This window comes from Gadus morhua, chromosome 14 (genome assembly GCF_902167405.1).
Source record: "Gadus morhua chromosome 14, gadMor3.0, whole genome shotgun sequence".
Classification (NCBI taxonomy): Eukaryota; Metazoa; Chordata; class Actinopteri; order Gadiformes; family Gadidae; genus Gadus; species Gadus morhua.
In genome coordinates, this window is record NC_044061.1 from 19055654 (window position 1) to 19073689 (window position 18036).

The following is an 18036-nucleotide window of genomic DNA, read 5'->3' on the forward strand; positions in this document are numbered from 1 at the left end:
CAGAAAGTAAACAATATTGTCGTTAATACAGTAGAATAATGAACTAGCAAAAGTGAACGCTGCACCTAATGCATGCAACAGTGAGGCTTTCTCCGCGAGTGCAACCGAGCAAATGCCAGATGAACAAATAATGACACTCTTAGAATCTACTGCTGACTCACACTTTGAGTGTTGTTTGGGGTGCTGTGGTAACAAAATAAAGTGTGCAGAGTGTAGCACTCTCTTTGCTACAGATCAAATTAATTCATATTTCTTTCCCCCAAGGACACAAAACAAACATGTTGTGGTGTACTAAATAACCTAGGCAGAATGGTTAGTGACGTTATCTGTACAAGGTCAAATCTAGAGACCGATCGATACTGGATTTTAGGGGCCGAAGCCGATACCGATATTAGGGAGTAAAAGGCTACCGATATCGATATATCGGCCGATATCCAAAACATAGATATATATATTTATATATATATATATATATATATATATATATATATATATATATATATATATATATGTATAAATGTAAGGGATAATGCCCGACGAGCTGTCGATTATCAGGAATTAATGGACGACGGTTGCCTCTGCGAAGTCCATTAAATCCTGATAATGGACTCCTCCAGGGGCATTATCCCGCTTTTTCCACGGTCACTTGCCAAAGAAAATAAATTAAGACCATTCATTCATATTTTCCATAACTAAGCTTCCCTGGTAACGCCTGAGGGTTTGACTAATTAGACTAATTCCAGCTCTCGTTTTCAAGACGAATCTCCGCGCCATTCACTTAAATGGGAATCGCGACGGTCTATACTTTCAACATAAAGTGTACATATTTATAATTTAAAATTTGTCCCAGTCTTTACACCACAGATACTTTAGGTTCAATAGCATATAACCGCTTTTTCTGATTACAGTTTAATGCATTTTTCACAATTTAGCAGCTCTCGTTTTGAAGGCTGAACAGACAATATGGCTGGAACTACTTAGCAGGTGTCCATATATCAGGGGTTAATGCACACCCTGCAGCCAATCAGAATCGAGTTTTTCCCCAGACCGTGGTATAAATACATATCATGGTATCCTGGGGGTGTAGCAGCTCCTTGGGATTTGCTGCTCACCTGCCACCAATTAACTGAATGGGGAGTAGATGACCTTCACACAGAACAGGATCTAAAACTGTTAGTGTTGTGAGTGTTTATGCGGATGTGCTCGGATAAGAGGTTCAACCACGGCAGTAGAGGATTCATAAAAGGGTGATTATGTTAATAAATCAAGCCCATTTCTAAAGTTTTCCTAGCGGCCCATATTGGCAAACGCATAAGCTGATACCGATATATCTGTGATAGGCCAATATCAGCCCTCAAAATTAGCCTCTCCATAAAATGCGCCAGCCGATAGAATCAGTCAACCGATATATCGGTCGGGCTCTAGTAAAAGGAACAAGAAAGGGTTACTCAAACTAAATCTTGCCTTTTTGCATCGGGACAGATGAAGTCAGCAGCATTAATTAGAGGAAATACATACATTAATTAAGTTTCAAGGTTGACTTTACCCAACTATATATATTTTTTTATATTGTTTCATTTAAGTTTATAGGGGGGGGGGATTCTGTACATTTTCTATAACTAAAATACCCTAAAATCAAATGAAGCAACACCTCGACCCATCTTGAATTCCTTACATTACCAACCACAAATAAGGGATGATGTGATAATGAAGACTGTCTATTTTAAGGATACTCCCTTCCCTCCTCTAATTGTGTGTCTGCCTTCTGAACACTAAACGTAAGAGACTCTTTAGTTACAGTGACAGTAAGAGCAAAAGAGAGAGAGAGAGAGAGAGAGAGAGAGAGAGAGAGAGAGAGAGAGAGAGAGAGAGAGAGAGAGAGAGAGAGAGAGAGAGAGAGAGAGAGAGAGAGAGTTAAGTGAGGTAGTAAAGAGAGTGTATGGTAATTCTGTTCATTAGCTCACTCCTGTAGGAACAAGTCGGGAGTAAAGTAAGGTCTCTCTCTTTCTCCTGCCTCCTCGGCTAAACCCCCACTTCTTAATCCCATAGGTCCCCCTCCCGCACCTGGCTCTGCCTGAAGCCCTCCCTTCACCCCATGTTCAGCCGCTCCCAGGCTAAGGATGCTAATCATGCTAGCCAGCCTCCCAGCATGTCTGTCGCTCAGGTGTATTATCCCCTTTAGTATGAGCTAACCCTCCACCGCTACTCAAATACATAATGCTAGCATTAGGTGTTCTAGCCTCATTTAAAAAGTCCCATAAAGATGATCCATCACTGTTGTTGACATAATTTCCTTAGTTACATACTCTGGAAAATATATATGCTATGGTTTATTTTGCATTCGTTGTTTATACATATATTCTACTTTGTATGCCTGTTTGTGTGTGTGTGTGTGTGTGTGTGTGTGTGTGTGTGTGTGTGTGTGTGTGTGCGTGTGTGCGTGTGTGCGTGTGTGTGTGTGTGTGTGTGTGTGTGTCTGTGTGTGCGTGCGTGTGTCTGTGTTTGTGCCTTTGCGTGTGTCTGCCTGCATTCATATGTGCATACGTATGAGCCGGGGGTTTGGGTCAGGAAGTGAGGTCATGCTAACCTCCAATGAATCAGAAAGGTGCGAGACCTTGGCAGAGCGTCTCTCTCCCGTCCCCGGCCGTGTGGCCGCGTGACGGACGGCGGAGGGAGGGAGGTCCCCGCCCTCCACAGGGGTCTCCATCTCCGCTGCCCCGAAGCTGCTCATCTCAACGGGGACACGCGTTCATAACGAGATCCTAGCCAGACCCCACCCTACTGCCCCCTCGCACACACACTTGTGCCCGTGCATTTACACGCATGGACACGGACACACACACACAGTTAATGGAACACACACAAACTCACACACACACACACACACACAAACACACGCACACAGACACACACACACACACACACACACACACACACACACACACACACACACACAAGCCTGCTCCTGCAAACACACACACACATACACACACACACACACACAGATACACACACACACACACACACACACACACACACACACACACACACACACACACTTGCATGCAAATGTCTTTTCCAGCATACTCTACAGGGAGCCAGCCCTCTGGAAGCTGGGCTAAAGACAACTGTTAGCCCCATTACAAGACTGGCAAATGTTTGAAGGACTAACCTTTCCCCAGGCGATGGCCAAACTGGGCTAAAGTGGGCTATAAGTGGACTTCACATGGACGCTGGAGAAGAAGAATTGTCATAGTCACAGCATCACAAAGTCCCTTTGTCCACCTTTTTCGTTGCAGACCTTTTCTAACCTTTTCTACAAATGGTGTTACAAAGGCTTACATGAGATACAGGTTAGGTACGGCCAAAGCTGCCAATGTTGTATGTGGGTTGTAAGTTTATGTAAAAGTTTAAGATAGTTGGACAGTGCCCAAAATGCATGATATACTCGGTAAGCAAATTTACACACAGCCTAGTAAACATCAAAAGAGGACCCCCCACACACACACACAAACACACGCACAAACACACACTCCTTAGTCCATACAAAGGTTGTTACACTCTATTACCCTACTCACACACTATGCAGTCAACAATCAATTGTTATTCAAAGGAGAGTGGCAGAGAGAGAGGACGCAGTGGCAATGTCATTAGAATGGCTCTTTGGATCTCCATTGTATTGAATGTAATGTATATTTCTGCACCAAATTGTTAACAACAACAGTTAACTAGAAAGATAAATCGAAATTTGAAGCTATAAATCAGTGCTTCCATTATGAAATCCCCCACGTCCCAACCAACGCCTTGCCACTGAATACAATGAGGGTGTATGAGGGGTGAGCGAGAGGGCACGACCGGACATGTGTGTGTGTGCGTGTTTTTGCGTGTGCATGTGTGTGTGTGTGTGTATGTGTGGGTGTGTGTGTGTGTCCAAACTAGTCTGCCGCAGTGTCTGGCCAAGCACAAGCCTGACGAGAACAGCTGAAGACTAATGATGTTATAAGCTTGTTGCCATAGAGATCCGTACAATCTTAACGTCACGGCCAAACAAACAAAACAACCAAAATTCTGAGGACAGGGGAATGTCAGAGTGGCAGGGGGCGACCGGAGGGTGTCTACCCCTTCCAAGACCTGGAAGACATGCCTTTAGACAGAACCGCACCCTAAAACCAGCCCTGCCAAACTCATTTCGACAACGCTTGGCTTGAGTGACTAGAGGACACTATGTATGGTCGCCTTTGGTTCGAACCCTAATGCCCCCACAGTCTACCTGCGAAGCCAGAAGCACACAGGGCACGAATCCCAGTTCGATTTGTAGCGCAACCCCAAAAAATGATTTGGAAACATATTTTTTAACATAGCAAAGCACAGGGAGCACAAATGTATCAGGGGGTACTTTGTTGGCTTTGTATCGGACGCAATTGATTATTTTTTTCGGAGGACAATTCTTAAGCATGATTGAGTTTCCACCGTTTGGGTTCGGGTTTGGGTTGAGTACTTGGTCATGAATTACCTAAATTATCTATCTAAAAATCTATCTAAAAATATTATCTAAAAATACAAAACAATCACTGTTATCTGCTTTCAAAATGACTTAATAGTAAACGATATCAGGTGTTGTATTATATATATATATATTATATATATTATATGAGACGCAGACATATCTGGATCAATTAGCCACAAGCGAATAACAAAGTGAATCAATGCGAATGTTGTCACACACAGTAAGGGGTCAGTTCTACCCCTGCCCTTAAGCTTGAGGCCACTTTCAGCATGTGGAAGAAGGGACTGCAGGTTATGTATCAGGTGGTGCTAACCTTATAATTTCTGGCCACAGAGAGCAAGGGAGTAGGCGTCCGCATGCGCGTGATAAACCAAGCTGTTTTATTGCTCGAGCTCACTCAAAACGTCCATCATGATATGTTTGGGCGCGGCGTTCGCTGCGTGCAGCCAATTAGGACAAGAGGAAACTTTGTGCAGCATCCCCAAACTGAGCTCCCTCCTGACTCGTGTTTTAGATCTCATTGAGGCGGTTATATCTCTTCAGTCTTTTGATATCACTAATTTAACATCACAGCGACAACGCCCGGTCGAGGAGACGACTCAACAAGAACAACAGGACAGGAAGAGAGAGAGAGAGAGAGAAAGAGAGGGAATGGGAAAGAGAGAGCGAGAGAGACTGAGAAACAGAGATTAAAAAATAAACAGAGAAGGATGATGATAAGCAGAGGAGTGAGAGAAGGAGGGGCTGAGATGGAGAAAGAGAAAAAAAGCTCTCTGAGGGAGAGAAAAGCATACTGCATTACATATTTTATTGGAGAGTAGGGGGGATACAAATATAGAGAGAGAGATAGAGGGAGTAAAAGGGTGCAAAAGATAGAGAGAATGAGAAAGAGGGAGTGAAATACAGAGACAGAAAGGAGGAAAGAGACTGCGTTAGAACATTCAACTCTAAGATATAAGTGTTGGAAGCAGCTTGTTTTTTCAACATGCAGTGCCCTTGTCTTGCCACTGAATGCCCAGAAGGAAATATGAAAGGCGTAATTAGATATTGGTGTATACTCAGCGTAAACGGTGGCGAGACATAACGAAACTGAATCTTTTAATTTCCCAGACAATATCTTCCAAGCAAATCTCTGGAATAACTGACCCAAAGTCTTTAAAGTTTTTTCCTAAATTCTTCTTTCATACATATTGCATAAATGGTCATTGAATTTTATTAATATTATATTACACACACAGACACAGTCTGGTCTGTGATTTGGCCGTTCATTACACTATTCTACAGCGCTTTCTGAAACCAAAGCCAAAATGCTGGAAAAATAAATGAAGTTTGAAAAGTACAGTACATATTGTCCAGTACACATCCTCCACAATTCACCCAGTAGATTCCTGCTGGGTAATGGTAATACAATAAAGGTTATGGTAACACAATATAGGTTATTGTCATACAATCTAGCTTTGGTAATACAATAAAGGTTATTGTAATACTATAACCTATTGGAACTTCAGATTCGATGTTACTGTGACATGACATTTCATCAAGAATTGCCTTTTAGGGCAGGGAAAACTGTGAAAGCTTATTTTGTAATACAAATGATATAATACCAATATAATATTGAAGTACACTGTGTGCTTTTGGTAGTGGCTTTTAGGTGGCAGTCTTCATGGTTTGAATACTACATACATATTAAGTCAGTGCATAGAGGAGGGGATTTCAGAGCTAATGTTTTGAACATCACCTAGCAACCGTCTTGGAGGTAAACCCACACTGGAGACATGAGACACTGGAGAAATCATGCAAATTATCATTGAGTTAGATAGGTGTCAGACAGTCCCAAATATGTGTTGGGTCATATTGCAACCTGTTCTAAACGCCTGAATAGACAACTAACTTCCAGGCTCCTTTATTATAAAGTGAGATGAAGAATATTATTCTTCATGGAAGATTGTATTAAATTCTAAGGACCTGGACTGGACAGCAGTGTCCTTGAAACTTGTATGCTTAAACCGATGCTTCCTGTGTCCTTGTGTGTGAGTTCCTGTTGCCCATTTATGTTGTCCCTCTGTAACCCTGATGCTTGTTCAAATTAGATTAAATAAATCAATCAACGATGACATTAACGTGTGTAGGATTGCAGGCTTTCCAATTCTATAGTTTGATGAACAATGCAGAACTTGAAGCCAAGACCTTCTGTAGAAAGTAAAGAGATCCAATGCAGTCTATAATGCACTCACTCTGGGGCATTATGGCGAGACTCCAGCCGGACCAATTAGATTCCCTGCAGACAGTTTCTGTATTATAAAATTATTATTTTATACTGCGACCGCTGGAACAGCCTTGACTGATAGCAAACGTTTCTATAATAGATTAATGGGTTGAACTGTGTGTATGTGTGTGTGTGTGTGTGTGTGTGTGTGTGTGTGTGTGTGTGTGTGTGTGTGTGTGTGTGTTTGTGCGCGCGCGTGTGTGTGTGTGTGTGTGTGTGTGTGTGTGTGTGTGTGTGTGTGTGTGTGTGTGTGTGTGTGTGTGTGTGTGTGTGTGTGTGTGTGTGTGTGTGTGTGTGTGCATGGGTGCATCCGTGCGTGCCTTTGTTCATGCTGGCTTTGTGTGTGTGTGTGTGTGTGTGTGTGTGTGTGTGTGTGTGTGTGTGTGTGTGTGTGTGTGTGTGTGTGTGTGTGTGTGTGTGTGTGTGTGTACTCGATGTCAGTCTCAATAAATTAATATTTGCATGAGTGCTTGTGAAAATAGAAAGTAAGATGAAGGAGCAGAAGATGTGAGCCAGAGGGGAGGTGTAATAAGATAGGACCAGGATCGGGCTGGGAGTGGAGAGAGTTACCCCTAAGAGATGCCTTGTGGTGTGAACACAAGATAAACTACACCGTTAGTGGTGTAGACACTAGGAATGTCATCCTTTGGGGCAATAGCGCCAGTGAATGTATCAATCTAAAAGTGTATCCAAGAATTCATTTGTCTCTCTGCTGCCACCACCAGCGGCACTGCGTCCTTTGTCCTCTGGAGTTTGTACTCACGAGTGTAGCTTGCAGGTTGCCACGCATGTCCGAATTTGGTGTACTTGGTATTGAGAGAAGCCCAAGAAATATATAAATATGGAGATTTTGGACAAAGAATGTGAAAAAGCAATATTCAAAACATATAATCACAGAGACAGAAATCCTTCTGTCTTGCCACTAAACCGATAAAACTGAAACAGATCTCCGCCACCTCTCTCTCACAATCAACGCAGATTTGGAGCATCCCCTTCCAGGCATTCTGTCATGAGATTAGAAGAACTGATATGGGGTTAAGAATAACCAAGCAAACAGTTGTAAATATTGTTATGATGGCGACGAAGCAGCAAGATGGCGGCTTGGTATGTGATATGTTTAATCGTGTGAGACCCTCCTATAGCAGACGATAGCCGTCTCTGGAGGCGGAAACACTGTGATGTTTCACTGAGATATAACAGGCCTGGACAGAGCCTCTTCTGACGGTGAGTCATTCTCACGCCATTCTGCCTCCTAGGGAGGATGGGAGAGAGTAGAGAGAGAGAGAGAGAGAGAGAGAGAGAGAGAGAGAGAGAGAGAGAGAGAGAGAGAGAGAGAGAGAGAGTGTGCGAGAGTGTGCGAGAGAGGGAGAGAGAAGCAGGGGATAAGTCCTGCTGATTTGTCTGACCACCACTTGTGCTAGTCTTTAAAAATACTCACACACACACTCTGCCCCGCGACGACCAGAGATTACAAAGCAGCTCTGCTTACTCATAGCCGTGAGAAAGACGTGCTCTACACAACTAGAGGGAGAGCGGGAGAGAGAGTCCTGCATTCTACGACCAGAGATTACAAAGCAGCTCTGCTTACTCATAGCTGGGAGAAACAACTAGAGAGAGAGAAGGAGAGAAAGACCTGCACTACACAACTAGATAAATAGAGAGGGAGGGAGAGAGACCAGCAATACACAACCAGATAGAGATAGAGAGGGAGGGAGGGGAGAGACATGCTCTACACAACTAGAGAGAGAGGGAGAGAGACTTGCAATGCACGGATAGACAGAGAGAGAGGGAGGCAGAGAGACCTGCACTACACAACTTGGGTATGAGAGAGAGGGAGGGGGAGAGACCTGCACACTACACAAAGAGAAAGAGAGAGGGGGAGGAAAGAGAGACTGAATCTCTCTGTCTCTCTCGCCAACCTCTGATAGGAGAGAGATCTCAGAGAGACCCACACTACACAACTGGGCAAGAGGGGACGACCTGCACCTCACAACATGAGAGAGATCAATACCCATTTTGAGAGGGAGAGAGAGAGACAGAAAGGAAGACAAAGTAAGCATTACATAGTAACTAAGTACATCTAGAGAGAGAGGGAAATTAATAGAGAGAACAGGGAGTGGAAACATGCCAAATGGAGGGAACAGACAGACAGACAGACACGGAGAGAGAGAGAGAGAGAGAGAGAGAGAGAGAGAGAGAGAGAGAGAGAGAGAGAGAGAGAGAGAGAGAGAGAGAGAGAGAGAGAGAGAGAGAGAGAGAGAGAGAGAGAGAGAGAGAGAGAGAGCAAGGAGCTTGCAGTGTGGCTGCCAGTAGGCTGGAGGGTGTCTCGGTTGTGTTTGATGACGGCCAGACGGAGGACTCTGCAACACGATTACTTAATATTCAACACACATGGTCCGGCTTTAGCTGTAGCCGGGCAGGATAAAAATAGACCCTGGCTACGAGACTGATGGACGGAGCGGATGAGGCGGCACACAGAGCCGGTCCAACGCGCCGGTCCAACGCACCGCTGGACGGAACGGATGGGGCGGCACACAGAGCCGGTCCAACGCCCCACTCGACGTCCAGATACAAGACGAGGGGGTGAGAGGTGGGGGGGGGGGGGGGGGGGGGGTGGCCACACCCAGCCGCAAGGGGCTGATTTCAATGGCTGTTCGCTTCGTAATCTTTATTCCACCTCCTTAAGGACACAGGAACTGGACAATCAAAGTAACTGCTAAATTAATAATTATTTAGGGTGGACCATGAATATTTTGTTCACAAATATTATAAATGTCTGACATTAAGTCTGATGCGTCCGAGGAAGGTCAATGACGGTAAGGAAGGGTTTACTCACCTTCAATCCATCCACCGAGTGCTGTCTGGCTGTCAAATGCACACACAACGAATACACACACACACTGCAGCAAAAACAGATCTGCAGACAGAGGGTGTGAGAGTGCATTGGGTTCAATCTAACGCCCGACATTTGTGTAGACCTAATCTATTGTATGAATCAACATGAATCCTTTAGCCCAAGCTAGAATGAGAAATGCATCTAAAAATGTATTCAAATTGATTAGAGAAATAACAATATAAAATAAAATTGTAACAACAGAACCTCCTTGCCTCTTAGTTAAATATTGATAACAAACCAAGTTTGCAGTATGTTCCATTTCAACTCCCAAAACAGAAGTCGAATCAACCAAGCGAATACCTGAAGGAATTTATAAAAACTTATTTTTCCCATTTTTCTTGGTAGAATATCCTATCAAAGGGATGTTCACAGTTCATTTAGTCTCCAGAACTATTTTGCCTAAAACGCACCCGATCTTTAGCTCATTTGCATGCTGTCGCAATGCTGCAACATAATTAAAATTAACAGAGACGGTGTTACACTTGTGCGATCATTGGAGTGCCACTTTTTACAACACATTGAGATACAAACGTCCTTTCTAATGCACCAATAAATCCACCACCACAAGCTTGGATGAACATGGGAGGAACATCTACACTAAACCCTCCGCTCCCCTTTGAATTATCTGGCCGACTTATTAAGTGTCTGCAATCGTCCAATTAGGTCGGCCTCCACTCCTTCAAGATCACCATTAAAGATATAGAGGGAGCAGGGAGCCAGCGAACCGACGCCTCTGTTTCTCCAACAAGACCAAACTTTTGTTTCGTTGAGCGTGCTCTTTGTTTCTCTCTCTCTCTCTCTCTCTCTCTCTCTCTCTCTCTCTCTCTCTCTCTCTCTCTCTCTCTCTCTCTCTCTCTCTCTCTCTCTCTCTCTCTCTCTCTCTCTCTCTCTCTCTCTCTCTCTCTCTCTCTCTCTCCCTCTCTCTCTCTGTCCGAATGTTCTTCCCCTCCTGCTCTTTAACTCTCTCTGTATTTTCCTCTATCTTTATCCCGCTCACTCTCTCTAAACCTCAGGCCCCCTTGCTCTCTCTCACGCTCTCTCTCTCTCTCTCTCCCTCTCTCCCTCTCTCCCTCTCTCCCTCTCGCTCTCTGTGAACTGAACGCCTGCAGAGAAGAAGCCAACACAGGTGTCTGGCCCAGGTCGTGTACTTTAAAGCTGTTTCTCTAGTATTGTAACTGTACTATTTGGAATGCATGGGCTAGAGATGCCTGTGCTGAATGAGATGAGATGAATTAGCAAATGGTAGGGTCATACAACCATTGAGCCACGACCCAGTGCAGCAACTGTGTCTAGTCACATTTGTTATGTAAAAGAGGGAACTGGTGGGGAAAGAGAGGGAAGAAGAGGGGAGACGATGAACTCCAGAGAAACTGCTTTATGTAATCACAGCATTTTCTTAGGTGCTGCATAAAGCCCCGATTGGAGAAGAAGAATTGCAGAAGAAACAGATTTAATCATGTCTGTGCAATGAAATTATACGAGTCAAAGAGGGAGTTTCAGATGCACACAGGGTGGCATATAAAAGCCTCCACAGCTGGATCATAACACGCTCTAATTAAATGTGCAAATCAATCTCGGCGTAGATGCTCATAGCACTCGCATTGTCAGTTGAGTCATCGCCTTCTCCAGAGGTGGTCCAGCATCAGGGACATCCTGGTGTTCCAGGCGGCTCCTACGATGTGTTTCATCATGGCCCTCGGCATTGAAATAGTAATGTGCTCGGAAGAAACTTGAATATTTCCTGTATATTGCGGCCACGTTTGAGTGGGTTCTCCTTCTCCATCAACATTACAGCCCCAAAGTTTTGAACGGATGCAATGCGGACAGGAATAAGCTGATGTTTGCTTTGAGCGCTAATGTAGGCTGGCTGGCAGGCAATAAAGGCGAAAGCAATTTAGGAAATGGGACTGAAGAAGAGAAAATAAATTGTGAAGGTGTTAATAACTTGTGCTTGTGAATGGCCGGTTGTGTGTAATCACGGCTATGAAAATAGGGTCTATAAGGGGACTTGGGTGGCTCGATCGCTGTGTTATAGCATGTAGCGTGTCATTGGCATGTCATCTGGCCGAGTCAGGGAGGGAGGGAGAGAGAGAGGGTGAGAGAGAGAGAAGGAGAGAGAGAGAGAGAGAGAGAGAGAGAGAGAGAGAGAGAGAGAGAGAGAGAGAGAGAGAGAGAGAGAGAGAGAGAGAGAGAGAGACAGAGAGACAGAGAGACAGAAACAGAGAAAGTGCAATAGGTTGAGTAAGTTATGAAATGAGAGAAGGGATGATGGATCAAAATGAGCAGTAGGAGGTAGATATAGATAGAGAAAGATTAACATCAGAGGGATGGAAGAAAGCGAGAGAGAGCCAGGAGCCCAGAGGAAGAAGAACGGAAGGAGAGAAGCAGGGAAGAGCAGAAAGGAGGAAAAATAGATGATGAAGAAATTGCAATATGGTTGGAAAGAGAGAGAGCAATATTTAAAAGTTTGCTGTCAGTAATTCTTTTATAAGACTTTATAGACAAACAGTATATAAGAATTTTCTATTCTGTGCCTAACCGACAGAAGCTTAACTATTACAAATTACATTAATATTAACATTAAACAAAAGCATAATTTACATGTGTGGCGAAGGGTTGAGAGTTCTAGGAAAGCAGGTGGCGTGTTATCCCTATGGTTACGACCCACGCCAAATTTGTGATACTTTTTTAGTACCGTTGTTTTGTATTATGAGCGTTACAAAGAGCGATGTTGTTGATTATGAAATGCACACTGTAGTTTAATACTATAGATGCCAGAGAATCTCAACTTTCTCCCAGACACCGCAGTTAACCGCTGCCACGACAGAGCTCCAAACGTCCACACACACTCCTCTGGTGCCCCTTGGTTGTGACGTCGGAGTGCCTCGGAAAAAAGGCAGACATCACGAAAATATCCCACCTGCGTGTGCAGCAGAGTGGAACGTTCACATAGTCTTTTGGGGAGAATGGCAAAAACATAGGATTTTACCCCTTTTTCTCTAAATTAGGGACTTATTTCAGTAACAGTGATAAAATGGCTTATTATCGTCAACTATGTTGAGATCGTCAACTATCTTGACAATAATAGAAGAAAAATTTAACAGATATATAATATGAGTCTATCTTTTAGACTCAGAGCTAATAATCAAGAGTGAATAGAGTTATTTGAGTTCAGGGAACAACATCACTGACACCCCAGTTGATACAGTTTCAGTTCAAGACCATTTGGACCTCACCTGAAAACCCAATAAAGCCTTTGAGGGATTACGTTCTTCATGTTGTGGTTCAATTGTTTTATTTTGAGGGCCAAACCAGGAAGTCATGATTTCCTTCCTGAACACACATGGCACCGCAGTGGAGCTGATAAGCAGCCATCACCCCACTCTCACTCCACACTAAGCTCTAGGGGGCTCGAAATTAATCTCCTTAGGCTACACTACCGTTCCCGTTCTATGATTTATAATGGGAATATATCTCCGGTGTGAGTCCTACATGCTTCTGAGGCACAATAGGAAGGTTTCAGTGGGAGACCGTGGAGATGCTTGAACTGTTATAATCTATTAAACATACAACCTTGCAGTTCATATTTGATATTTTCTAATCACGAAGCTCAAAAATCAAATAGTATACATTTGTCTCATGTTATCTCTACATATTTATTTTTGTTTTTAACTTGGCTTAACCTATCATATATTTATTTTTGAAACAGCTTTGACATTTTCAATGAAATAAACCATCACCATAGTTCAGATAAACACATGTGTTGGCATCTGTAAACGCTAGCGTAAAATTGCTCTAGCTATGTCAAACTGTACTTGGTACAGTTGTATTACGTTACAACATGAATTGATGTGAGGTTTTCAAAGCCCATGCTTGAGGGATAGGACAATAGGACACGAAATGAATCATAGACCTCAAAAACAAATATCTTAAAAGCTTGACTCCGGATATAGCAGCGAGAGCCGACTAGCTAACAATGATCTTTAAGACAGACCACTTGGAGGAAAGGAGCTAGCTCATAAGGCACTCACAATGCAAATCACAAACGGCGCCCTCCAGACCGGGCACCAGCCTTGGAGCCGCAGCCCCCCAAACCATTTCATTAGCAGAATGGAAATATATACTACATAGCTTTCAGTGAGGGGGAAACGCTAGAGGGATGAATTTAATTATATCTTGAGTTATTTAATTATTATGGAATTAATTCAATATGATACATATATTGTGTATATATATATATGTACACACACAGTATGTAAGGCTACAAATGCATTTGTTTGTTATAAGTATAAGTCCATTAAAGCAAACCTAGCATTGATACGCTCTGTGGAGTAGAGTTATGTTCACCAACATAGCATTATGTGATCCATCAAGTGTTTGAATTGAAGGTCAACACCCAATGTTGTCCTTTTCTGGTCTACTCAGGGTGTGTGAGGAAAGATACAGGGTGGCATGGTTACACAACTCTTATACAACTATCAGATGAAACACAAGCCCCCTGCTGTGTCCCTTTGAACGGAGTGAACTGAGTAAGACTACCATGTGGTTGACTGTTATAGGAACCGACATATGAACTGTGTATGTGGGTGAGACCAAAGAAGCCAGTTTAAGCAAATATGATTGTTTCACTAAGTTCACTCTCACATTCTGCTAGACTTTATCCCACTTGCTCTATTCTAAAGCTCCCCACATGCCATCATTGCACATTTCATTTCCACTGAAGAGACCCACTGCAGCTACAAATTCCAAGCAGTTTACACTTTGATCTGGCCATGCGAGACCAAGAATAGGTTGTGTGTATGTTTGTGTGTGTGTGTGTGTGTGTGTGTGTGTGTGTGTGTGTGTGTGTGTGTGTGTGTGTGTGTGTGTGTGTTTGTGTGTGTGTGTGTGTGTGTGTGTTTGTATGTGTGAGTGCCTGTGCGTTTGTGCGTGTGAGCGCCTGTGCCCGTGCGGGCGTGTGTGTATGTTTGTGTGTGTGTGTGGGTGCGCGAGTGTGTGTGTGTGTCTTTGTGCGTGTCTGTTTCCCTCTTGCTCAGTAAGTACAATTAAACCCTGGTAACGACCACCGTGTAACCATCCCATCCTGGTAATGACTGCAATTTATCCCCATTAACAACCACCATGCAAGCATTCAACACTGATAACAACCAACATCTTACCATTCAACACTGATAACTACCAACATGTTACCATTCAACACTGATAACAACCAACATCTTACCATTCAACACTGATAACAACCAACATGTTACCATTCAACACTGATAACAAGCAACATGTAACCAGGGCCGTAGCACCAAATCCTGGGCCCCTATACTATAGGTACTAATGGGCCCCCCTGCGCTAAGTTGTTGACGGGGGGGGAGACGTGGCCGATAAGTGTTTTTTTTTTTGTTTTTTTTCATGGGCCCCACCTCTGCCTTGGGCCCCCCCACAACTGTCCCCTTTGTCTGTCCCCGCAGTCCGTCGGCCCTGCATGTAACCATTCAACACTTTTAAAAACCAAGATGTCACCATTCCATCCTGGTTATGACCACCATGTAACCCTGGTAACGGCCGATGGGTTAAAACCGCAGAACAACCATCTTGTAACCAACACAATGTAACCCTGGTAACAACCACTATGTTGAACCCTGGAACCATTCCACCATGGTAACGCCCACCACGGAACCATTCATCCTGGTAACGAGCAGTATGGAACCATTCCACCATGGTAACACCCACCACGGAACCATTCCACCATGGAACCATTAAACCCTGGTAACGACCAGCAAAGAACCATTCCACCCTGGTAACGACCAGCAAAGAACCATTCCCACCGTGCTTATGACCAACAAGGGACCATCTCACCATGGGACCATTCCACCCTGTTTACGACCACCATTCCATCCTGGTGGCATTTAATCGGCAGCGGAAATAAGCTAAATCAATAATCTTGATTTTCTTATTACACTCACACACACGGACAGTTTGCACATAAGAAGTGTGGGCATTTCTCTACGGTGAGAATATAAGGAAAACATGGGGAATAGAAAACCAACCCCCCATCAGAAAAAACATTGGCTGGCGTTCAGGATGGGGAAAGAGAGATACGAGGCTGGTCTGACAAGCAGCAGCGGCTCCAGGTGTAAACTAATGGCGCTTAATGGGAAGAGTGACCCGTGTCATGGCCCACAGGTCCTCTATTCTGGGCCAAACCTCTGTGGTGCGCCAGGAACTAGAGCACCCCCTCCTCTAGCAGTGTCAGGAAGGCCCTCCTCCTTTTCATGGCAGAGTGAGGGAAGTCTATGACAAAGATATTTTTTTTATGTTTCAATCCTGTGTTGTCTTTAATCTTTGCCGCGTACACAGAACGTACCCCTGGGGATGTGAGGGTCCTGCGCCGCAGAACTTGGCTTCCTGTTCCACCGTTGACAGCCACATCAAATCATAAAACCGTTGGTTCGACAGTCGTGAGAGAAAGGAAGACAAGAATAACTGAACCTTTGTTGCACAACAGTCAAAATCAAGTTTTTTCTGTGACTCTTTTTGTCCACTAATAAGTCCAGTTTGTCCCTTCAGGCTGAATGGAGAAATTATGATAACATATTTATACAGAGAGAGGTTTACAATAGCCTGGGCCACATAAATGGTCATTATCGGGAGCTATTTTTCCACAGCAACATCACCCTCCAAGACAACAAATCATTATCAGTGGGACATTGGTGGAAATGGCTGGGATAGTATGGCAAACACTTGTTGGGATAGGGATTGTTTGGTCTCTGATGAGATGCAGAGAGACAGGGAGAGGCCTGAGAAGAAAGTCGACTTTTATTTAATCTGTCATCAGGGCTCTGTTTCCACTTGCTTTCAAGATTTTGAAAGGCTTCCGGTGCCTTTGGTGTCAAGATTCATGAGATGCAAAGTCAGAGATTGTCTTTGTAGGTACCATTCTTAATATTCCATTGTTAAACCCCTTGTGACAATGTGAGGCTCCGACCTCGGAAGCATTTAAACACATGTGGACATCCATGTGTTAGCCTGGGATCACATGTGTCTCTTCTCACACAAATAAGTGGGATTATGGTGTGTTGGTGGGGGTCATGTAGTAGTTGTGTTATTGTTGCAGGTTAAGTGTATAATTGGTGGCCTCCCAATCCAGCCCTTCACTAATAGACGCATGCACGCACGCACGCACAAACACACGCAAGCATGCACGCACGCACGCACGCACGCACGCACGCACGCACGCACGCACGCACGCACGCACGCACGCACGCACGCACGCACGCACACACACACACACACACACACACACACACACACACACACACACACACACACACACACACACACACACACACACACACACACCAGACACCAGGCAGACATTCAATTCTAGTTCTAATGAACAGCCATTGCATTGTCTCTCTTGATTATGTAAATACCATTGAAGCACTGTTTAAATACATATTTTTTTAAGGAACGAAAGAAAGATAAAAAGAATAGAGCAGGAAAGAAGAAGAATGAAAAGGGCTGTGGACATATGGCAACATTCCGTTACACCAGAAAACAAGAAACAGACCCTCCCGAATTCAAATTCATGACAGAAACGACATGGGATGAAATGACTTCTTCAACATCTTCAACATTTAATTTACAAAAGCATAGTCTTACACAGAAGCAAAACATAACGCATTCGTATGGAGACAGGTGACGCAGACTGGTCACCTACGCGGAATACAAAGCATGATCGCCCATCAACCTCCTCACGTTCGCTACGCAATGCAGGTGGCGGGAGCGGGAGAGACCGCGACATGCGACCACGTGATCTCCACACAGGTAATGTGTGACGACAGCAAGCTCCGGTCTAGTTGGTCCAAAATGACGGAGGCTGAATCACAAACAACAGCCCCAGCAGCATCACACGCAGTGAGCAGCTTAGTTGACTCTAAAAGCTCACATCTTCATTCATGAAGTCGAAGTCCACCCCATAGATCAATTAAAACCCACGTACACATGGTATTCAAAAGAGAAGTCGTGCATGAATGCCGTTTCCCTTCACATCGACGCACCTGTCTGCTTCCCCTAGTTGAAGACATGTCTGGCACTGACCTGTATGGTGCAGGTGTACTCGGAGTCGTCCAGCAGCCTCACCGTGCAGTCATATTCCCTGTCTAGACTCCGGATGCTGCCACTCATTAGACGGCTCAGCATCTCCTCGGTTCTGGTCGTGCACGGAGCCAAGCAGACAGAAGGGCACACACCATCAATAAGTTGTACTCGTTCACGTTAGCAGCGCCCTTGTTTTTTTTTTATCCAACACATGCCGAGAAATGACAGACGTGCGCGACGGTGCTGGCTGTGCATCGTTCCATACAAGTGCGG

General features: G+C 44.3%; 1 protein-coding gene across 2 annotated transcripts in view; it reads right to left on the reverse strand.

Moving 5' to 3' along the window:
* Nucleotides 1–18036, reverse strand: part of LOC115559136 (FERM domain-containing protein 5) — a 66433-nt gene that overhangs the window by 47371 nt on the left and 1026 nt on the right. For both annotated transcript variants that reach the window (XM_030377838.1, XM_030377837.1), the window contains exon 2: nt 17764–17875. In XM_030377838.1, the coding sequence (XP_030233698.1) occupies nt 17764–17865 (102 nt within the window). In that variant the 5' untranslated portion in view covers nt 17866–17875. The remainder of the gene's footprint in view (nt 1–17763; nt 17876–18036) is intronic.